A 23916-nucleotide genomic window follows, 5' to 3' on the forward strand; every position below is an offset into this window, starting at 1 on the left:
TACGTCGGTTCCATTGTCGATCTCAACGGTTCCACCTAAGATAGTTGTTCTCTGGCGCTCTTCGCATACGTCGGTTCCATCGTCGATCTCGATGGTTCCGAGTGTGTAATAAGCGGTTTGCGGCGTTTGTATATGATATCGGTTCCATAAACAAGGGTTTCCGGTGCTTCGGAGTTAACTTTAACGGGCCCATTTTTTATTTTCGGCGGTTCCTGAACCATAGTTATCGGTCCCTAGCCCTAAATCCGTCGGCTCCATCATTGATCTTGACAATTCCACCTTAGATAGTTATTCATTGGTGCATCAAAATATTTGTGTCTGTTGTGACAGCCATCAGAATATTATCTAATCTTGTATGAAGGGTGTCATTAGAGAAACAGTTAATCGCCTGTGGTGTAGTGCAAGGTAAAAATAAAATTCATTTGAAGCATAAGGTTGGGAAAAGCGGTAGGAGTAAGCGAGGCGGTTGGCCTTCGCCCAGCGCCCTAGGCGCAGCCTAGGCGGTAATATAGTTTTAACTATAAAGGTATATCTATGGTTATTATATGTTTATTAATATTAAGTTAGGGCATATAAATAAGCTAATTACCAACTACTACCATTGGAATATGGCCCGTTTGGCATATCAGTGCAATATGACATGATATCCTGCTTGGGTAGACAATATCTTGCTTGCACTACCTTGACTTCCATTTATACCCTAGGCGAGGCGTTTGGCCATCACCTAGAGCCTTAGCGTGCCTAAGCGCCTCCTAGTCACTGCCTTTTGCAACAGAGAACATATTACACTGAAACTTTTATGGTTACCAGTACATTCACTAAAACTTTTATGATTGCATGTTCTTCATTCTTACGTATCCTGATTGCATGCACTCTGATTATGTGATGACTTAGTTTCCCTTGTGTTTTTATTTCTTCACTCTGATCTTCGTCAAATTCTTCAGAGTTTGAAAATTTTCTAAAAATCTCCCATTCACCCCCCCTCTGGGAGTAAACCTGTCCTTTCACCCCCCCCAAAGACGCCGTTTTTTCTGCCAGCACCGAAAAAAACCAGTCGCCCCCCAAGACGCCGAATTCCGTCGGTTCGGCCCATTTTTGGCCTGACGATCCCAGGCCGAACCCAGCGCACTGGGGCACTTGGGGGCTCCGACGGAAGGAAAAGTGGCGCGTGGGCCACCATTGTCAGGCGCAAAATGCCTTTTCTTCGCCCAGATTCGACCCGCGCGCCATAGGCGCCACTTCCCCTTTCGTCGCCATGCTGATCCCGGCGCCGCCCACCTGCCCGCTGCTCCGTCGCTAGAAAGGCCATTTCCCTATCGAAAGAGAGTTTCTCCGCGACAACCTCCATCCCGCTCCTGGACGAGCTTTCCAGAGCTCCGACCACGCTGGCGGGGATGCCGGCGTCTTCCCACCCACCAGGCCCGCAAGGTGTTCGGCGATTTGCCTGTTCGGCAACGAACTCCGATGACAAGGAGGCATTCGCGGCTCTGATGGAGGAGGAAGCCGAGGCCGACACCGACGACGAAGAGCACCTCATGATCCTCGCTGCTCTGGCCGGCCTGTTCGCCAACAATGCAAAGCCACGGTGAGGTGGCTCGGCGCCAGGTCGCCGCAAGAGCAAGTAGAGGCATCGAATGGAGGGCTACTGCTTGCTCTACGCCGACTACTTCGTCGACGCTCCATTGCATGGCGAGAAAGTGTTTCGGCGTCGTTATCGGATAAGCCGAAAGCTCTTCCTTGGGATTGTGAATGCCATCCAGGAGTTCGACAACTATTTCATTTGAAAAAAGGATTGCACCGGCACAGTTGGATTCTCCTCACTCCAGAAGTGCACGCTAGCTATGAGGATGCTTGCATACGGAGCTCCTGGTGATATACATGAAGACTATGGACGCATGGGTGAGTCCACCACCATTGAGTGTTTGTACAAGTTCTGCAGGGCAGTGGTGGCAGTGTTTGGACCACAATACTTGCGGTCACTGGCGGTGTCCTGGACTAGGGGGTACTCACCACATCGTCTCCCGACCAGCTGGATCGGGCCGAGGATCCCCATGGCGGTTCACTCATGGGCCAGTTCGGACAGCCCATGCCGCATACAAGGGATATTCCACAAGACTTGATGATCAAGACAAGGACTCCTCTCCACCTACGTATTCGACTAGGACTCTTGTTATCCTAGGCCTCCGGTATGTTATATAAGCCGAGGCTAGGCTAGTCGATAGATCATCATGAGATTATTCATCATACCCTCAGGTTTAGACCACAACATACGATATCGAGGTAGATCAACTCTTGTAACCCCTATACTCATCAAAGTCAATCAAGCAGCATGTAGGGTATTATCTCTTCGAGAGAGCCCGAAGCTGGGTAAAATCCCGTGTCCACGTTACCATCTATCCTAAGACACACAGCTTGGGACCCCCTACCCGAGATCTACCAGTTTTGACATCGACAATGGTGCTTTCATTGAGAGTTCCTCTGTGTGATCGGCAAAAGGATCAATGGCTCGCCTGCAGATCAACTGCCACGTCGGCGTCTTCGTCGCCGCCTCGACTGATCACCTTGGCTTGACCGAGGACTGAGCCCTACCTCCAATCATCATGTTCGGACGAGGGCCTTCATCAACATCAACTCTGATCTCTATCAAGATCATGGAGGAATCATCCATGGAGCTCGGGGGCTCGATGTCAACATTGCCCTCGGGCGACCGTGCTGTTTTTCCGAACATCGAACTTGTATCCGCTACCACCACCTCCTCGAGCATCGCTTTGACGATTTCTTCGGTGGAATTGTGCGGAATTGAGTCTACAACAACACTGTAAAATTTCGGCGCGTTCCGATGGAGCAATCTCCGCCGGTCTCCGATGTACCGGAGCCCCGTCGAATCTGGACGAGTTTGGAGCGTGGTGTCCAGCATCTAGCTCGGACGTTCTTTGGAAGATCCAACCGTTGATCGGCTGCGGAATTCCTATATCTATCACCCCTCAAAATTTCAGCTCGATCACACCGTTCAAACTCCGGGAACTTTCCGATTAGTGCATCACTTTTCAGATCTGTTTTCTGCGCGAGGACGAATCCGACCCGAGTTCATCTTTTTTATGAACGGGATTTCGGACATCATTTTTGAAGGAAGTTTTCTATGGGGTATTGTGTTTTGTTTCAAACACATCCCACTAATTTTAAAGTCTTTTCCAATATGATCTTCACCATCGCGCCGGTGTCAAACCAGCCCGACAACATTGCTCCACGGCTGCCGACCTGCGCTAGACACGTCGTCGCTTTGTTGAGCCGAGCTCAACTTTTTTGGATCATCATCTCGGCAAGCCGAACAAGAGTTCGGCATTGCAAAGGATAAATCATCACCAACATCGTCGCCCCACGGATTACACGGAGTGGGCACACCCGCATCGCCGCACGGTCACTTCATCAAGCCAACATTGACCACGTCACGAGTTACGACCTGCATCGACATGGCCGCACCGTTGCTTCTTCGAGCCGATGTCCATCACGCCGAACTACTTCAACACCTCGGCTAACATGGCAGCTGCAACATCTCCTTACCGACCTGCTCCGTCACCTTGTCTGGATCGGGGGCTTCGCTATCCCTTCATCAACCTACTCCGGAGACTTCGGCGTCGTCAGCCGACTAGCTTCGTCACGTTAGCTGGACCGGGGGTTTTTCGTCGAAGAGCCAACCTTTACCAGCATCGTCATGCCGTCGCTTCACCGCCCATCAGGCAATGCGTATGCGGATCGAGTCACTTTTGTTCGGACTGCTACAACAAATAAACTAGGTGCTATTAATCCTAGCAAGTTTTGCTTGTTTGGGTTTATTTTTCCCAAGGAATTATTACTTTGGTTTGTTCCATCATCTGTACATAGGTCTATCAAATGGTGGCCGCATTAACGATGGTCGTGTGATGGTTCGGTCAGTTTCCGTACATAGTTCGGCGACCGCCGCATCCGGAACTCGGACCGACCTGTGAATTCAGGCTTTGCCACGCCTTTACCACATCACGCCGACGCCCTGCATCAACATTGACTTCGGCGCCAGGCCACGTATCTTTAAATAAATTATTTTGCGTAAATTAATTACGCAAGGATTTTTATATATTTATATTATTATTGTTGGTCTGCACTATTTTACATGTGCAGGTAACGGACTTCGACTGCGTCACGTGGTCTCTTCGGCAAGCCGACGCCGACGTCCCAATCGGCGTAAATCGGCTCGCGTGATCACCTTGTTGGTCGTGTTGCCTCGGGGACTTAGGCATCGCCGAGAGAGCTCTACCTCATCGAGTGTTCGGCACACAGACCATATTTCTTTTATTACTCACTTTGCATAATTTATTTATTATGCAACAAATTTTTTAATTTATTATTATTACTATTATCTTCGGTTTGCACTATTTTTTGTGCACATGTAAATGGTTCGGGTCGGGCAGTGTTGTCACCTCGGCGTACTGACATACCACGTCACCTCGGCTGGACGGGGGGCTTCGTCAACACTTCATTAACCATGCCGGGGACTTCGGCGTCACTCTGCCGGCTTGCATTGGCCGTGCTATGTCACCACTTCGGAGTGCCAAGCTCTTCGCTCCGCCACCTCGGGATCGGCTTGGGGGATGGAACCTTGTCCCGCATCAAGCTCGGACCGCGTCATCAATGCCGAACACATTAACCAGCTAAGTCGCTTTCATGCTCAAAGTTAAAAAAAAATTAACTTGTGTTCGGTTCGGCCATGCTCACATACGTTGTTCGTTAAAAGAAACTCCCCTTACCCATGTTAACTGGGGGCTCTTAAATTTTACACGAGCCATTCTATAATAATGTGTTTTCTTCTTGGTCGTTGCAAAGTCTTTTTCTACCACTCCTTTTTCGACTCGAGTGTATGGTCAATATCCGGATAGCCTAGCTTCTCTCTAAAGCCGCTCGAGTTTAGTTCGCTAAACTGGACTCGGAGAAGCACTCCGCCTTCGGGATAAGGAGCTTGAAGCCGTAGGCTGACCCGTTTGAAGTCTTGAGATCGGATGTGTCATGTTAAAGCACGACATAAGCACATTTTTTTAAGAAAAGACCAATTTCCGGATTAGCACCAAAATCTCGGTTTAGACCGGACGTCAAGATTTTACATAAGTTTTGGCTTTTTGAGCCTATGGCACTTTTGAACTATTTGTGTGTTTCCAGCATAAGTCTCGTAGTGCTACGCCGGACACCTTTCGAGATTCTGCAAAAACATTCTCGGATATTGCTATATATGCATCGATTTCGAATTGTGTCTTTGGTCAATAGTTGGGTTGCCCGGCTCTTGTGTTTGCCTCCTACGTTCCGCTTTGTTCGACTAGGTGTGCAAAGGGAGAACCACTGCGATTGTGCTTCCAGCTCGCATGGTTAAGCACCTCGGTGGAGAAAGCCGAAAACTGACTGTCACAATAAGCGTAAACTGGTCAGCGATCCGATGACTGTGTTACATGACGGGCCGTTCATAACATTGCCAAAGTGTTTACGGCTTGACCTCGGCTGTCGCCGAACACTAACCAGGGGCTAGTAGCTGGCCTCCCAACTTTAAGCTCCTATGACTAAGTGAAAGTTTAAAGCCCGCATATCTGATTGCCTCGTTTCCGCTAACACAACCGCCTCTGGGCACCGAGACGTCGGCTTAGGGTTGTCTTGTTATTACGGAAACACCCTGCGTAGTATCTACAAAGGGATAGAAGCCGATCATGGTCCACTTTCAACTAATAAACGGTCGCAACGAAGTCAAAATAAATATATCATCAGCATTTGTATTCAGTATACAAGCGCTGCCTTCCGTAATCATCGTTATAAAGCCATAAATATGCATCAATTTGACTCAAGATTTCGGTCAAGCTGGGTTGCCTGGTTCCTGTGATTACCCCTACGTTCCCGATTGTTTGGCTAGGAGGTAAAGGGAGCACCTCTGTGATTGTTACTTCCAGGTCATCCGTGTTAATACCTCGGACTGGGAGAAGCCGAAAGCTAGCCATCTTAAAGAATATAATTGGTCGGCAGCGACGGAAGCGAAAATTTTGGTCCATTAAAAACCACAGAGTTCGGGAACTTTCCCCACAACTAAATCCTCAATATTTTCCTCCCACATTGTTCGTAGTTGAGGTTTCATGACATAATCAACATGAAAGCCTGGGAAAAGAAACCTATAATGGAACTATTTTTCCCAGAAGATGTCTTATAACATATCTCTCCGTGTACCTTTGTTTATAAAACTGTATGGCCGGATTGCCTTGTTTTCCGTAAATCTTTTGCCATTATAAAGGCTTTATAAAGTGGGACAAACACTCCGTGGCTACTGGCCGAGGAGGTTGAAGCCGATGGTCGGTTAACAAAGTTTTTTACAATGCGGATCCGAGCATTAATGATGTAAAGTACTTGGGTACATAGAATCATTACACATAAATTGTGAGCAAAAATCAATTTTTTCGCAGCCCTTTTAAAGAGTCAATGGCACAGTCTCTTTGAGACAACCGAGCAGCTGACATAACGCTCTCATAGTTCCTTATTGGCATTGATTTCCCATCTATTAAGCCCCTTGAGGCCAACCTTGGTGAGCTCAGCTTTCTTTAGCTCTAACTCCTTTATGAGATATTTATTCTCTTTCCGAGAAGTTTGTGTTAAACACAACAAAATTTTCTGTCAAATGGATATCGATCCTTAATTCGGCCACCCGTGCCCACACTAAGGCTCGGGGCTACTGGGCTTCGTGCTCATTATTTATAAATATTAAAGGGGCACATCGATCCCCTGATCTGATGTTGCCACCCGACCAGTGTCTCGGGGGCTACTGCATTGCTTATTCAATGCAAAGATTCAAAGTGCTCAGTGTTCGGCATGACCGAACTATGGGCAAGCGCATCTTCAGACAACAATAAGTACCATCTGAGACTTATCCGACATCAAGCTAATATATCACGGCGACTTCTCACAACCCTCTCTCAGGGGCCTGTCCGCCGATCATTATTTTCTAATATATTACACTGCATTTTTATTCCTACGTATGCTGCCGAGCTAGGAGTTGATCCTCAGGCTGATTTTGCAAATCGACCTGAGTCTCAGGGGCTACTAGGATCAGCAGTTTTATGTTTTCCTTCAGGTGCATATCGGGTTTTGGACCGACACACACCTTGAGGGCTACTGGATATACATATACTGGCTATATATCTCGGCAGAGAATAAATTGCACCAATAAAAAATATTCACAAAAAATCAGCCCACGGTCGGGGTGGTGCACCACCTCGGAAGCAGTCCGGCATAAAGCTCGGGCGCCAGTGGCTGGCTCCATAGAGGGCATTTCCGGCATTAAGCTCGGCTGAATTAGTTCAATCTTTTAAAAGACCGAGCTAGTTTACGACACCTCGGACGCTGACCATCGTTGGAGCTCGGAAGTGGTCCGGCATAAAGCTCGGATTCGAATGGCTCGTTCCATAGAGAACTTTTCAGCGTTAAACTCGGATAACCTCCTTCAAACTTTTTCAAGCCAAGGTGATCTATGACACCTCAGATATAGTCCGGCGTTGGAGCTCGGATATAGTCCGGCGTTGGAGGTCGGATATAGTCCGGCGTTGGTGCTCGGCTGCAAAAGATATCTCGAATGCAGCCCGGCGTTGGAGCTCGGATGCAAGAGGACACCGCTGCACGGGAACAACTTCAAACCCGAGGTGTGGCGTAAAAAATAATAAGGCATTGATAAAGGCCGAGAACTTAAAGGGGCTCCTCGGATACCCGACGTGTAAACTCTTCGGATTCACTTCGGCGATCCTCAAGATCGAAGATGAGAAGATTTGTTGAACCAGTTTTCAAGACCGACGACCGAAGAAGAAGAACGGTTCGGAAGAATCGAGGAGCGTCCCCAACTTGAAGACCGGTTCAGGGGGCTACTGACGGTGTCCTGGACTAGGGGGTACTCACCACGTCATCTCCCGACCAGCTGGATCGGGCCGAGGACCCCCATGGCGGTTCACTCATGGGCCAGTTCGGACAGCCCATGCCACATACAAGGGATATTCCACAAGACTTGATGATCAAGACAAGGACTCCTCTCCACCTACGTATTCGACTAGGACTCTTGTTATCCTAGGCCTCCGGTATGTTATATAAGCCCAGGCTAGGCTAGTCGATAGATCATCATGAGATTATTCATCATACCCTCAGCTTTAGACCACAACATACGGTCTCGAGGTAGATCAACTCTTGTAACCCATATACTCATCAAAGTCAATCAAGCAGCATGTAGGGTATTATCTCTTCGAGAGAGCCCGAAGCTGGGTAAAATCCCGTGTCCACGTTACCATCGATCCTAAGACACACAGCTTGGGACCCCCTACCCGAGATCTGTCAGTTTTGACACCGACAGTCACCCAATGCTGAAGACACTGCTTGGATCCTAGCACAAAATGCAGCAAGAGGATTTCCTGGTATACTTGGAAGCATCAACTGCATGCATTGGGCATGAAAAAATGGTCCATTTGCTTGGTAGGGGATGTGCAAAGGCGCCAAAGGAGCTTGCAGTGTGGTACTTGAGGTAGTGGCCACACAGGACCTCTGGATTTGGCACTCATTCTTTGGTATGCCAGGAACTCACAATGACATCAACGTACTGTAGTGCTCGAATGTCTTTGCCAAGTTTGTTGAAGGTCATGCTCCTCCGGTGAACTTCGAGGTCAATGGGCGCCACTACAACAAGGGATACTACCTAGCAGATGACATCTATCTGAGATGGTCCATATTTGTGAAGACTGTCTCAAACCCTGTGCCGGGAGGCAAGAACTCCTACTTTGCCAAGTGTCAGGAGGCTTGCGGGAAGGATGTTGAGCGGGCATCTGCTGTTGTCCGGTACCCCGCTCTGACCTGGTCGAAATCTCAAATGTGGGAGGTGATGAACTGTTGTGTCATCTTGCACAACATGATCATTGAGAGCGAGCAGGAAGAGCCATTGTTTGACACTGAACCATATTTCAGGCAGGGTCCTCTTGCAACTGTTGATCACCAGGTACCGGCATCATGGGCTGCCTTCCTCAATATGCGTCAGGAGATCCGAGACCCACAGGTGCATCAAGAACTGCAGCACGATCTGGTGGAGCACCTATGAAGGCTCAAGGGCAACGCCTAGTTCGATGTGTTTTTAATTTGTGTTTGAATTATGAGTTTGCTTGGTTAAACTATTTGATTAGAATTCATTTCTGTGATGAACTATGTGATAAAAAGTACTTTTTGTTGAGTTTGTTCCGAATCGTGTCGAATTTGGGCTGAATTTGCGCCAAATTTGGGCCGAAATCGGCGGCTGGGGGGCGAACTTGGTGGGTCGGCTGGAAACCCGAGCCTCCCACGCCGAATATATCACCGGTTAGCCCCTAAGCGGCACTATTTCAAGCCCTCGGGGGGCGAACGGCTAGAGATGCCCTTAAATTTGGGGATTTTTCCTTCGTGAACCACGTTGCGGAAGTGTGATGTGACATTGGGGGCCTGAGGCTCATTAATTCGAAGAAGAAGAAAATCGCGAAAACCAATGCACATTTCCACTTTCACCGATCCTCTTCTAATATTCAGAGAAAAAAAGAGGGTCACGAATCCATGACCAGGACATGAGAGAGTCCACCCAAAAATCCAGAATCAGCCCGTGTTCTGCATGCCCGCGGCGATTCCCTTCATGGTGAGGATGAGCGTGTCCTCCAGCCCGGGGTCGTACTCGCTGCTGGGGTTGAGCTCCATCAAGCTCTCTGCCGTCTCGTCGATGAACTCCTTGGACAGCGGCGGTCGCGTCGCCGGCCTGAACTCGCCGTCCCTGATCCTCTTCAGAGTGTACGCCTGGCACACGTTGAGCGCCGTGATGTACGAGTCCCGCAGCAACAGCCGCTGCCTCAGGTACGGGTCGCTCTCCAGCAGGTCTTCGTGCCCAGCAACCTACGCATGCAAGTTGCAATTTCAAGAAATGCACATCAATGGTGACATGATCTCATCTCATCGTCTGCAATATTGCAAGCAGCCGAAGGTGCCCACGTTGATCAAGAGCTCATTTACCTTCAGGAGGAGGCTCTGTGTCTCGGCGTAGTTGGCTCTGAGCTGCTCGCCGAAGGGCCAGAGGTCTTGGGGGACGAGGAGCTTGTCGTAGAGCGCGGCGATGCCGGGGTCGCCCTTGGCGAAGACCATCTCGAGGAGGTCGATGGTGACGCGGAAGAAGGGCCACTCGTCGTACATCTCACGGAGCGTGGCGAGGCCGCCGGGCTTGTCCATGGCGTGCCGGAACGCGGCGCCGAAGCCCAGCCACACGGGGAGGTGGAACCGCGTCTGCGTCCACGCGAAGATCCACGGGATGGCGCGCAGCGACTCGATGCCGCCGCCCGGCTTCCGCTTCGACGGCCGGCTGCCGATGTTCATCCGCCCGTACTCCGTCTCCGGCGTCGCCGACCGGAAGTACTCCACGAAGCGCGGCTCCTGGAACACGATGGACCGGTACTCCTCGGTGGCCACCGTGGCCATGTCGTCCAGCAGCGCACGCCACTCCGGCTTCGGGGACACGGGCGGGTTCATGCCGTGCTCCAGCGTCGCCGCCGTGAACCTCTGCAGCGTGCGGAAGCAGAGGTTATCCTCCCCGAACGACTTCTCGATCACCTCGCCCTGGACGGTCACCCGGAGCGAGCCGTTGACGGTGTTGGGCGGCTGCGACAGGATGGCGAGGTGGCTCGGCCCGCCACCGCGCCCCACGGTGCCGCCCCGGCCGTGGAAGATGGTGAGCTTCACGCCGTGCTGCTCCGCCACGTCCACGATCTCCTCCTGGGCCTTGTAGAGATACCACGCCGCCGACAGCCGGCCGGCGTCCTTGCCCGAGTCCGAGTACCCGATCATGATCTCCTGCTTGCCATTGATCCTCTCCTTGTACCAGTCGATGGAGAAGAGGAGCTCCATGGTGGCGCGCGCCTGCTGAAGGTCCGCGAGCTTCTCGAACAGCGGCACGACTCTCATGGGCTTCTTGACGCCGCACTCACGCTGCAGCAGCTCGACGGCGAGCACGTCGGACGGCGCGGTGGCCATGGAGATGACGTAGGCCCCGAAGCTGTCGGCGGGGAGCTCGGAGATGACCCGGAAGGTGCCGAGCACGTCCGCGACCTCGTCGGACTGTGGCAGGTCCGGGCCGAAGAGCGGGCGGTTGCCGCGGAGCTCGTTGACGAGCCACTCCTGGCGCTGCTCCTCGGGCCAGTCCCGGTAGGAGCCGATGCCGAGGTGCGTGGTGATGGCGTCGACGGCGTCGATGTGGCGGTCCGACTCCTGCCGGATGTCCAGCTTGAGGAGGCAGAGGCCGAAGGTGGAGACCTGGCGCATGAAGTCCAGCAGGCTGCCGTCGGCGATCAGCTTGTCCCCGCAGTCGCACAGCGATCGGTAGCACAGCTCCAGAGGCTCCAAGAACTGCAACAAACCAAGGTCAGCATGGACCAAGACTGCATCAAAATGTAGTACTACTTGATTCTGATTCTTAAAACTCATTTGCAGTGGGGAAATCAAAATTCGGCAACCTCCTCGACCCTCGTGTAGGTATCTTCTTCTGGGATGCTCGATTCTCCATTGGACAGGATCTCTCGAGCGCGCTCGCAGGTGTTGTACAGCTTGTCCCTGACATCGCCGAGGATGATGCGGTAGGGCTCACGCGGAGAAATCTGCTTCCAAAACTCTGCAGCACATGAATGTTTGCCAATTATTCAGTTGTCAGGCGAGTTAAAAGGAATTTCTTTCTGCGGGCTGTTAGCAAAATTGGATTGGATGGGGCATGCATACCGATGTAGTACTTGGCGTACTTCCGGGAGGACAGCCGGTGCAGCTCGTCGGCCCGGGCCCGGAGCTCGTCGTTACAACGCCACATAGAAAGCTGCACACGAGCAAATGCATGGCTGGCGCCGTCAGAAACTGAACCAGAACAGTGTACAGAACCGGCATCGACTTGGCATCATAGAGATTGAGGAATGGCACCTCGAACATGAGGCTGCCCATCTTGGAGAAGTACATGTTGGCGGCCATCATCCTGGCGAGCAGGCAGACGTCCCTGGTGACCTCGGGGGTGACCCTGGGGTTGCCGTCGCGGTCGCCGCCCATCCAGGAGGAGAACTGGATGAGCGGGACGTCGTAGGGGAGGCGCTCGTCGATGCCGATGTTCTTGAGCGCCGTGTCGACGCGACGGAGGAACTTGGGCACGCCGTTCCAGATGGTGTCGTGGAAGTAGCTCATCCCCGCCCGCATCTCGTCCTGCGGCGTCGGCGGCGTCCGCCGGATCTCGTCCGTCCTGAACGCCGCCAGGATCTCCCTCTGCAGTGCCTCGTCGATCTCCTGCTTCTCGTTCTCGGACACGCCCTCCACGCACAGCTGCGTCAGGCACGTCCGGATGCTGAGTGAGTGAAACAACGCCATGAAGAGCACACACACGTCAGCACTCACTCACTAGTGTTGCTAGTGTCGATTGATTTAGTGCTCGAAACTACCTGGCGTGCTTCTCGAGGAGCGAGCGCCGGATGGACTGGGTGGGGTGCGCGGTGAAGACGAGGTCGATGGTCTGGGACCTGAGCGCGTCGAACACCTCCTGGGGCGTCTTGCCCAGCCCGCCCACCATCCGCTGGAAGGTCTCGTCGATGTCCGACTCGGTGGGCGCCAGGGCCTCGTCGGCGAAGCCGCCGCGCCGGCTCGTCTCCATCTTCTTCTGGTACACCATCTGGATCTCCTCCGCGAGGTTGGCCAGGTTGAGCATGTGCGACAGGGAGCTGGACACCATGATGGCGTCGCCCACGTCCAGGCTCGTGAACAGCGCCCCCAGCTCGCCAAGCTTCGCCGCCCGGTCGCCCGCGTCGCGCTGGTACTCGGCGGACACCCGCAGGCACTCCTCGACCTGCACCAGCAATCAACAGTCCCTTGGTTGGTTACTTGGTTTGATTGATCATCGGAGAGAGCATGTGCGGTGCAGGAGAATCAAGGAATTGCTCTGTCAGTGCCAAGTGTTTGCTTGCGTACCACTCGTCTGAAGTTGCTGCCGTGCAGGTCCTGGATGATGTCGAGGAAGCGGGTGACGAGGAGGGCCTCGTAGTTCTGCAGCCGGTCGTCGTCCTCCGTCGCCCCGCCCCGCGCGAACTGCCGGAGCTGGGCGTCGACGGACTCGGCCACCGCCGCCGCGCGGACGCCGCTCCTCGGCGCCGGCCGCCGGAGCACGGCATACTGCGGCAGCGCGAGCCGCCTCCGGCCGGGCTCGAGCTTTATCAGGAGAGTGAACGGGGAGGTGTGGAGGGAAATCATCGCGTATAGAAACTTGACACGCCACGTATCAGCAGGACATGGCGGGAGAGTACGGCGAGCACGCCGTCCTCTGGGTTTTAAGCAGCGGGGGGAAGCGGAAGAGGATTTGGGTCATTGGGTGGCTGTTGCTAAGAGCATCTCCAGCCGTTCGGCCTCCAGGCCGTTGAAAAACTGCGCCCTGGGGGCGAGCCGGCGCTAGTTCGGCCCCTGGGACGGCCTAGCTCCCAGCCGCGGCCCCAGGCCCCCCTCCCCCAGCCTTGGCAAATTCAAACGTAGTTCATTTCCGCGCCCAAAAATAAACGCCACAATCCGGCGATCAAGCGATGATCGGCGATCGATGAAAAGTTCGACGTACAAAAATCAGAACAGAAACGCGCATCAGACGGTGAGGTCGGCCTCCGGCGTCGGCGGAGTCGGCGTGCGCGGGCTTGACGGGGTCTCTTGCGCTCGTCGAACTCGGCCTTGATGTGCGCCTAGTACGTGTCGATGCTCTGGTTCGCGCCGGTGGTCAGGTCGACGCAGACGACTTTCCATGCCTCGGCGAGGCATTCCTCCTCCTTGGACGCCCACTTGATGCGCGGCTCGGCTGACCTGGCCGTCCGCTTCTTCTTCTTGCGCCTCCTCGCCGGCTCCTCCTCGTCCTCTTCCTCCTGCTCCTCTTGCTCCTCGTCGCCGTAGATGTAGACGAGCTCGGCGTCCATGCCGCCGCTGAGATCCACCGCCTCATCCGCGGTGAAACCGGGAGACGCGGCGGCCGCGGCCGATCCTTCCGCGATGATGTCGTCCATGTCGGTCTCGGTCTCGTCGGCGTCGCCGAGGTGCGAGAAGGGCAGTGCGCAACGGCGGAGAGGGGGCGTCGGGGAGGATGCGTACGCGGGCGGCGAGTAGTTGTATGGAGGGTACTGCACGCCGGTGAAGGCGGGCGAGGGCGTGCGCTGGGCCCGGTGTCCATGGGGGAACGTGACATTTGGGTTGAACCCACCGTGCACGTCGACGTCGGCGTAGCCCGGCGATCCCCATGGCTGCGACGTCGGAGACCCGACACCTTGCTGGCCCCAGGGCGCGTACGGCGCGTGGTTGCCATGGGGATTCATCATCCCCGCGCGTGCCGCCTCGGCCTCGGCCTGGTCCGCGGAAGCGGCAGCGGCAGCGGCACCCGCAGCCGCGCGTGCTGACCGGCCTTCTTGGCGAGGGCCCTGTTCCGCCGGTCGGCGGTGACGGCCTCCCGTCGTTGTACTTCTACCCTCCAATCGGCGTTTGTCATGCCCGACGGCTTGGACGGCGGCGCCCTCGGCTTCCTCTGCTTCGGCTGGGCGACGGAGGCGGGGGACGACGTACTTCTACGGTGCCATGGCGGCCGGCTGGGAGGCGAGCGGGAGAGAGAATGGCGGGAGGAAAGGAGAAAATGGAAGGGAACTAAGGAAAAGCGGGGAGAAACGGCGGGAAGAGGCGCTCGACTCGCCAACAGGGCGGACCCACGCGCGCCTTTTCGCTTGTGCCGGCGCACCAGACGCCCCCAGGGCGCCGGGTTCTGCCTGGGTCCGCCGGCATCAGATTCGGCCCGAGCCGGCGAAAAACGGGCTTCTGGGGGCGACTGAACCGTTTTTTCGGCGCCGGCGTGACAAAAACGCCTAGGGAGAGCCTGTTGAGGGCGCGGCTGGAGATGCTCTAATACTAGCATCTCCCCAGTCTCCGGTGTGGCTAACGATTTTTTGCCACGCGTGCCATACGATTTTTTGCCGACCGTTTCGCCGGTACCACGGGCCGTACCACTAAACCCGTCACCGGTCCACAGCAGCAGTCGGCACACCAAAATCTCCAGGCCTTTGCTGCTGTGAGGGTAATGCGAGGTCGGCCTCTGAAATTTCTGCGCCCAATATGGCTCCTCGTTTTTGTTCTTTCTGGTGAACCGACGCTTTGAATGGCTGAAGAGCTGCAGACTGGTTTCTGGTGTGGAATGTTGCGCGCTGGACCAACAGAGACATGGGGGAAGCTGCTAAACCTCCCTCCGTGACAGTATTGACACTGGACAGCAACAATCTGATAAAAACTAGTAGATGCAACCAAATATCATCTTCGTCGGAAATTCACAAAAATGGCATAATAAATTGGCATCCCAGTATCCAGACTTTGGAATATTCTGTAGACGATGAGACATTGTGCCGCTTCAATTGGTATCTGCACAGATATTCGCAAAGCGAGGCCACTTGCTGCAGCAAGAGTAGAAATGACCACCTTCCAGTTCTTCACAGGCCACAGGAACTGAGGAACAGATCAGTCTTATAACAACGGCCCATCATGTATATATCATCAAAATATGCATTACCATCTCTGAATCCCCCAGGAAAGGAAAGTGCAATGCCAACCTTTCTTGCATACTACGAACTAAGAAGATCCGAGACATGAAATGACATCTACTAGTAGGGATGAGTATTCAGTTGCACATCTCTTACAAATGAATAGAATTCTACTGTAAGAAAATATTAACTTAGTCGGAAATTTAAATTAACCAACATAAGAAGAATAGTGTAGATACTCCCTCCGATCCGAATTAATTGATGCAGCCTCTACACAATTAATTCGGACCGGAGGGAGTATAAAAGATTATGCTAACTCTTACTTACTACATGCTTGCTAATGATTTCTAACATGAAGGAAATTCTATTCATGAATTGACTAACATGAAGAAAATTCAAGTGCATCTCCTGATTTAGATTTTGCTACTCAATACAAAGTATGGAGGTAATGCAGTGAGACTTCTTAAGAATTATTTTGCCTTTATCAAAAAAAAAACATGCTTGCAAATGACAGGATAACTTTTTTTATCAGTATGCCCCCATCTTATTAACAATGCAAAGAGACAATTTTTAGTGCAATGCTACAAAAGATAGCTAAACATACTTATTTTATTAGTCCATATCACTACCATTAATAAATAATAAGATAAATTTACAGGATGTGGAAATGATTTAACATCTCTACAACCACAGGGATCTAAGATACACTACCATGAACTAAAATAAGGTTAAAAAAACAGAGCTACAATATCTAATTACAATGAAGAAAAAGGTGTTATTCACATTTTCACTCTTCATCTTGTACTAGTTGCATATACAGAAAAGGTTTGTCATATGCATTCTCAGTTGATATCACTCCAGTTATCATCATCACCTCCCTCATCACTGGCCACAGCCTGATAACATGGAAGTAATCAGGGGGAAACGAAGAATAACCAAAAATCTGATAGAGGGGAAATATTAAGGCAATGCATACCTGCCGGATTGCATTCGCCTTCTCCAAAATTGCTACAACGCTGGAATTGGCAGTGGACTCGGTTGACTGCGATGAGGTGTTTGTCTTAGATCCATTTGTTCGTCTTAAGTTGAATGTCTGCATTGTACAAACATGTTAACAAACTAGTGAGTGCGGTCCTTTAGTGTGCTGTGGTGCAACTGCAGAGAATCAACAAATCTCAAAGGGCATGAAGGGCTGTGGTACGCAAGTACACCAGTTCATATATTTGACATACCTTGCTCCTGATTTGCTGAAGCAACTCCCCCCTTTCGTCCAAACTGTTAACATCATTAAATACTGCTTTGGGCTTTTCATGTCCATTCAGCTTGTGCAGATCTGGCTGCAATAGTTTGTTATGTAAAGTGAGGAGAAATATCAGTATCACATACAACAGTCAAATGCTACAAACTAGGTAATGACCTTTCAAGTTCAAGAATCAACTAACCGTTATTATAAATATTACTGCCTATGTAACTTTTTATAAGACGTTTTTAGAGGTCTTATATTAAGTTACAGACGGAGTACTTTGTATGGCATTCATTCTATGAACATAAAATGCGAACTCACTCGCAGTGATGAATCCATAACTTTGATTCTATTGGTCTGACTACACATATCACACATACGAAAGTTCCACTTTTAACAAATTTAGCCAGCTCGTCACTTATATCGATAAAATTACCAAATAATTATCCAAAAACCAACTTCCAGACTGGGGAAGACGAAGTGGGTTCTTCAATTGCGCTTTTTTTCCTTTCGAACTCATTGGTGGGAAGTAGCCAGACTGAGAACATAGATAATAAATAACATTTTCTTAAAAATAAAATAAAATGCAAACAAACCTTATCCCTGATTTGCTGAAGCAAGCTTGATTTGATCTCAAATATATTAGGAAGATTACTCCCTTCTTTGATCACATCAACTTTCTGATGGTTCTGCATGCACAGAGTTCATATAATGTCATTAGCAAGAGATTACAATGACAACTGATACCAAGGTATTCGAAAAAGGGTTAAGTCTTACCACTTCCTTAACATTTCCTTGTGGAAATGGTGGTGCACACGGCGGAAGATATTGTTCCTGCACAGGAGTGTGTACAGGTGGTAGACTTGAGGCATTCTTAAGCATGTCTTTAGCTGTAGAGTCTCTTTCTTCATCTAGGGAAGTTGTTTGTCTCATTGTCCTCCACTGCATTGGGGGAAGAGGAGGCGGCGGCGGCATCTGATCTTCATCTGGTGATAAATTGACTGGATTATGTGGAATGAGCGCATCTCCATTTTGATGATTACTTGTTGACATCAAAGTGTCAAAGTTCGGAAGTTCTCCAGCAGGATGGGATTTTAACGAGCCGAGTCCATTATGATCTCCAATATCTGAAAGTGAAATAGTGGACTTCTCACCAGATAAGTTCATCTGCTCGAATCCCATATAGCTAGAGACAGGTGTTGTGGAGGATCCTATCTGATTTGAATCATTATGCAGCTCATGATCCTCCAATCCAATTCCATCTTCTTGATCCCACAACTCAGAGTTTGAATATAAACGCGGGCTTAGATCATCATATGAAGAATAACTGTAAGATCTACCAAAGGTGTCATCTTCTGATTCAGAACCACTACCAGGCTGTGGGACAGAAGACCCTGGAAGTAACTGAAATGTTGGTAACATCATATCATCAACATTATCATGAAGGTTGCCATCAGAGAAATCTAGGTTCAATTTCGACGTTTCAAATGCACTCATGGGGTGAAAGGATATTTTCATATGCTCTAGTGGCGGAGATGATTTCTCAGAGTAATGGCGACTAGAGAAGATTGACGACTTTGGCAGTCCATCCATGCCATTATCTGCTTTCTTCTCAAACTGAGATGCATCAAATACTGCTTGCTTTGGTGCAAGAGTAGAATTTACAGTAGCTTCATCAAACCCATTTGCATCAGTGTTCACTCTCCCAGATGACATAGGAAGATCATTATACTTGGGAGAAGTTCTTCTCTGAAGTGTATTGGCAAGGAATCTTTGTGCAATGCTCGAGAAGCTTGATGCAGACACCACGTGCAAGTTATTCCTTCCAGCCAAGTCAGTGCCAGAGTATGTTTCAGCACCATTTTCAGCATTACCTTCAGATTCTAGAAGCTCACTTATTGAAGCTTGCTTGCCATTCAAATTTCTGTGCTCCCTGTGCTCGAAATATGTGGAAGAATCTGAGGGCCGGTCTGTTTGACTATAAACTGCATCAGGTGTTCTTATGGCTGATTGATTAGTCTCTGGGTAGCTTTGGCTTGCAGAACCAGGACATATGCCAACTGGAGGTTTAGATGGTTCAAGTCCGAAGAGCCCAGCATTTGTCCAGAGCTTAACAGAAGATAATTCTACAGAACTAGTAGGAGCATGTGTGGGAAGGTGTTGGGTTGCAGATCCATTCTCTGATGACTCGTTCAAAGGCATTGTCTGTGAATTAGACACTTCAGCCATGCCACAGCCACCAAATTCCTGATGATTTTCTCCAGGATAATCCTGAGGACTCCTTTCTGAAATTACAGAGTTAGCAGTGGTATCACCAGGTAAGATTTTTGCAGGAGATACCTCACTAGTTGGAGCAAAGGAAATGGCAGGTTCCTGTACAAGACAACTAATGCTTTCAACAGTACCATCTTCTGACGCATCTTCTACATTATTCTCAGGGATCTGATTGACAACAGACTCTTTATTGGGAGGAAAAACTGCATAGGTTGACAGCCCTGGTTTTGAAATCTCAGGAGAATCTCTGGGGGCAACTTCTGCCTTACTCTCAGGAATCTCATTTGCATGAGGGGACCTTTCATTGGGTGGTGTAGCTGTATATGCTTGCGGTGCCGGTTCTGAAATTTCAGTGGGGTCTCCAGCAGCATCATTTTCATTATTCTCAGGGATGGTGGTAACAGATGACCATTCATTAGGATGTATATCTGTATAACCTGACAATGTATGCTGTGAAATATCCGAAGCATCTGCACTTGACAAACTGGGGAAATCAGCAGTTCTTTCAAAAGTATGTAACATTCTGGAATTTGGACTTGTATCAGGAAATTCAGCGGGAGAAGAATCAGGAAGTGAGACGATATTATCTGCCGACTCTATTTGAGGTGCATGAGCATTGAAGGAATGTACTGGCTTCCCTCGTTTTTTAGTTTGAAAGTCAACTTCAGTCTCTGTCTCGGATTCAAGTGTGTTAAGTGCATCCATGTAGTTATCTGTTTCACTGGGGACTTCATCACGGTGGTTTAAGCCTGATGATAGTAACAACTTTGCCTTCTGAAGTAAGGCCCCCTGCTGCTCCAAGGTCTCCATCTCACTATGATCAAATTCTCGCTGCACGGGCTTAATATGTTTAGTTTCTGCATTTTCAGCCCTATCCATGACAACATCATCACAGTAGACAGAACTTGTAGTCATGACAATTGCAGTCTTTTCATGCCATTCAACAGAAGGTGACCTAGCATTCATCTCATCTGACAGGGAACCTTGCCTCGAATCATCACCCAGATCATCTGCCCTGGTCCCGCTAAGCAAGATGGGGGAAGAGGCATCATTAAGCTTGTGCATATCAATATTTGACAGCTTGTCATTACCATTCTCATGAGGAACTACAGAAGGCTTCGTATCTGAAGCTTGTTCTGCAAAACTCAGCCGTGCCTTTGAACTAAATGAAGAAGATCTGCTTATATTGTCAGGGTTGGATCTTGCATCAGATGTAGATCTATGCTCTGAAAAACTCCGGCCATCCATGCTGGGAGATGCACACTGCCTGCTGCAAAAGAATTATTATGAGTACTGTCCTATATGTATTGTTAAATACACAAGAAAAATAAAGTCATGGACGATGAAAACATATATGCAGTTGTTGTATCTTCGAGTTCAGGATTTGTGTGTAAAACCTGCTGGTAAGTTGAACAGCAGTGAGTGCTCGCTGCAATTCACCATTCCTATGCCTGGATGCTGCTTGTCCATGATATGGTTCTTTTAAGCGTGATCCTTTTCTCTGTCCAAGTTCAATCAAGTCTTTCAGCATAGAGTTACCAACAAGAAAAAAAAACTTGCATCTGCCAAACTAACACCAATAAGCCACAACCATCCAATAATGAAGCACGGTACCTCAGCAATGCATTTAGCAATAAAGACTTGATGTGGATTAAATAACAGTGTTCGTAATAATTAATTCCAGATTAGTACATAATGGTTGGCATGCTCATAGATTAGACTGGAGCAGTAACAACACAAGTAGATTGATTTGAAGTTAGTTGTGCCTGTGTATTGACTAAAATAGCTATACATAGACATTGATCTTCGGGCGCAGAAAACGATAAATAGAACCTTGATTTTATGAGATCTCCTTTCTTTTTGGAGATGTGCAGTCTTGTCTGCTCTCATCACATCCCATGATTTCTTGAAGTATGATGGATCAGAATATCTCTTCAAACAAGCCCCAGCACCAGCATTATCAAATCTGAAAATAAATCATGTTAGATACACAAAATCGCTTGAAAAATAAGAAAACAAGCATACTTACTTGTCGAGAAGGTAAAGTCGTGGAGGGTCTCGACATTCTTCATAGGAATCCATCATAAACCGAGGCAAATCACTGGATAGGAGATGATTTTGCTCATTTTGAAGTTGTGTGTGCCAATCAGAGCCTGCATTTAATTAGCAAATTAAGTAAAGCTGCACGATGATCTTAAACCAAATTGTTGGTTATGGTCAAGAGACAGTTGATTATGAGAGTTACAAATGAGCCGTTTTCTACCATGTTGGTCCCGTAATGGTAAAGCAAAAGTTAGATTAATTATTACTGCCAGCCAGGACTGCTCTAACATTATGGACAGATTAACTTATTACCCAAAAAGGTTTGTACTGATTTAGTGACACCAACCTCAATCAGTTGCCATTTTTTGTTTTGTAAGTTTGCCCTGAATTCAGATTGCCACTGCTAATACTCACATCAGTATGATGAAGTCAACATCAACCAACTTCAAATACTATCAATACACTTCGATAAATTAGTGGGAACTACATATGGGCAAAATAATTATTGATGACTAAAATGTGCGTAAGAATCCTTAGCTCGTTTTTCTATTTTTCTACTTGTGAACACATGTATAGTCATTGATGAAGTAACTACCTGGTACATAAGCAAAATGTATATGGCTCTTCTGATTCTTCACAGCTTTTTCAAGAGACGGAAGTGCTGCTTCAATGTTCTGTACTCGAGTCAGTACCTTACGCCCCCTAGCCGATGTAGTTATAACTTGCTCATGTAGGTCATGAAAAACATCTGCCGCAAATCTGATATGACCAAAGAATATCTCAGGCGTAGTAAACTAAACGTTAACAATTTAAGATGAATATAAGAGGATTTATAGCATTCCTTAAGCCAACTAAAAGCTAGCAGATCAATTATGACATTGTCATAAGCATATGGCATTAAAATTTGGGGCGAAATAGGCAATGCAATGATAAATAATAAAAACGGTAAAATCGTAAAAATGACTTCCCAAGCGTGATGACAGTTTTCGATCAACAACCAGTAGAAATTGCCAGCAGCCATGGAAACACTTGCACAAGAACTAGCAAAGACTCCTTTAGCCCCAAGCACTCACAAGATATCTACGAATTCACTCAACCACCCAATAGACCGTCTAGAACAGGAATTTTTCAGACTGACAGTCTACATCACAAAGAAAATATATGATCTTAATAAGATAAATTCATCCTAACATGGGATCTTACACAAAACATGGCATACCTAGACTACACCAATATTTCCTACCAATTCAGTAAAGCATGCCTCCAAAAACCTAGCAAAGGCGGTAAAAAACCACCTGATTATAGAGGTTAGCTCGTATAACACTCTGAAGACGCACAATTTGGTTCTACCCGACCCAATCCTAATTCTCTCTCGGAAAATGAGCTCAAAAGCCACCAGTGCCCAAAACGAAATATCCACTTCCAGCCAGGAAGCACTGCTGGTTTATCGATAACCGGCGAGCGGAAACCCTGCCATAATTCCTAGAACCCGGCGCTCAATCTCACATAATCGAATGCAACCACCTCAACACCAGATCCCACTACCTTCCAATCACCCCCAATCTCAAGCACAAACACCTCAACTACACTAACCAGCGACCAAACACTTCCCCAACCGCGGCTGCCCGCCAAAAGTAGCACGCGGAGAGCACCAGATCCCACCCTGGAAGACTGGAACCAAACACGCAGTCGCGGAATCGAGCCGCGCACGAATAGTAACTGAAATCGGGCCGCGAGGCAGAGAGCAACGAAGACGAGGGGAGGGAGCTGGCTTACTCCGCGAGATCTCCGAGCTGGCGCAGGATCCCGACGAGGCCCGCGACGGCGATGCCCTCGAGCAGCGCCTTGGGCTCGGCCTCCCCGGCGGCGCCGGCAACGCCGCCTCTCTTCCCGGCCCCCGCGCCGCCGTACAGCCCGGGGTCGCCCAGCCCGACCTCATTCCGCACCTCGAACCTGACCAGCGGCATCTCCACCGAGCGGGCTCCTCCTCGTCCTCACCGCCGAGGCGCGGCCATCGTGACGCCTGGCGGTCGCTATAAATGCGACGCCGCAACGGCTACTTTCCCAGTGGGAGCAGGTGCGCCGACTTTGGGGCGTCACAGGTTGCCGCCTCCGCACGGAAGAGGACGGCCGAGGGGAGTGGCGGGGAGGAGGAGTGGAGGCGACGCCGAGGCGCGTGGGCGTGGCGGGGAGGGGGAAGGGACGGGAGGGGGAGGAGCGTCGGTCTCCGACAGGGTGCGGGGCGAAAGGGACGGTGGGAAAGGGAAGGCACGCAGCGCTGCGGGCACGAGGGGGGTGGGCAAGTGGCGCGTCCGGTTCCGGTGGTGGTAGTAGGCAGGCGCGGCCTGGTGTGATTATGCTTCAGCTCAGGCTCGACTTGGGTGCTAGATGCCGATGCCGATGCCGCCGAGTCGAGGCTGCTGGGTCGCGCGGGGGCCGGGGGTGCTTTGCCACTTCCGGCCGTGGCTGGCTCTTCTTGTTTTTCACTTCCTCGGGTTGCCGGGGGTTGGAACATGCGTTCTGTGCTTTGCGTTGCGGCGTGGTCACGTCAACTGTGTGTAAAAAAATGCATGTGCTTCGTGCTTCTAGCCTATCTTTTCCTTTAGCACAAGGGTTTCAATGGTATTTTTACACACAAAATGGAAATAGGAACATTTAGAAGCCGTTCGGAATCCCTCCACTCTACAACTCCGCTGCGGAGCGGAGCGGCATGCAGTTATATTTCAGCGAGCGGCTGGCAGGGTGCTCCGCGTGCTC

General features: G+C 50.0%; 2 protein-coding genes across 3 annotated transcripts; both read right to left on the reverse strand.

Annotated features, from left to right (window-relative positions):
• Positions 1-9512: 9512 nt before the first annotated feature.
• On the reverse strand, positions 9513-13426 carry LOC123077770 (phosphoenolpyruvate carboxylase 1). Its single transcript, XM_044500096.1, has 7 exons — positions 13024-13426; positions 12501-12901; positions 11995-12406; positions 11803-11893; positions 11544-11698; positions 10054-11436; positions 9513-9936 (listed from the first exon to the last, which is right to left on the reverse strand). Exons 1-7 carry the CDS (start codon positions 13300-13302, stop codon positions 9646-9648), a joined length of 3012 nt encoding a protein of 1003 aa, XP_044356031.1. The 5' UTR covers positions 13303-13426; the 3' UTR covers positions 9513-9645.
• Positions 13427-16190: 2764 nt separating this feature from the next.
• LOC123077769 (SCAR-like protein 2) lies at positions 16191-23573 on the reverse strand. Of its 2 annotated transcripts, none has more exons than XM_044500095.1 (10): positions 22936-23573; positions 21755-21918; positions 21146-21269; positions 20950-21082; positions 20514-20617; positions 17620-20383; positions 17439-17531; positions 16832-16936; positions 16576-16692; positions 16191-16495 (listed from the first exon to the last, which is right to left on the reverse strand). In XM_044500095.1, the coding sequence occupies exons 1-10, from the start codon at positions 23124-23126 to the stop codon at positions 16442-16444; spliced, it is 3849 nt and encodes a 1282-aa protein (XP_044356030.1). In that variant the 5' UTR covers positions 23127-23573; the 3' UTR covers positions 16191-16441. The 2 variants fall into 2 exon arrangements, with proteins under 2 accessions (XP_044356030.1, XP_044356029.1); XM_044500094.1 differs by having other exon boundaries at positions 17620-20386; positions 22936-23571.
• Positions 23574-23916: the final 343 nt, after the last annotated feature.

This window comes from Triticum aestivum, chromosome 3D, assembly GCF_018294505.1.
Source record: "Triticum aestivum cultivar Chinese Spring chromosome 3D, IWGSC CS RefSeq v2.1, whole genome shotgun sequence".
Lineage (NCBI taxonomy): Eukaryota > Viridiplantae > Streptophyta > Magnoliopsida > Poales > Poaceae > Triticum > Triticum aestivum.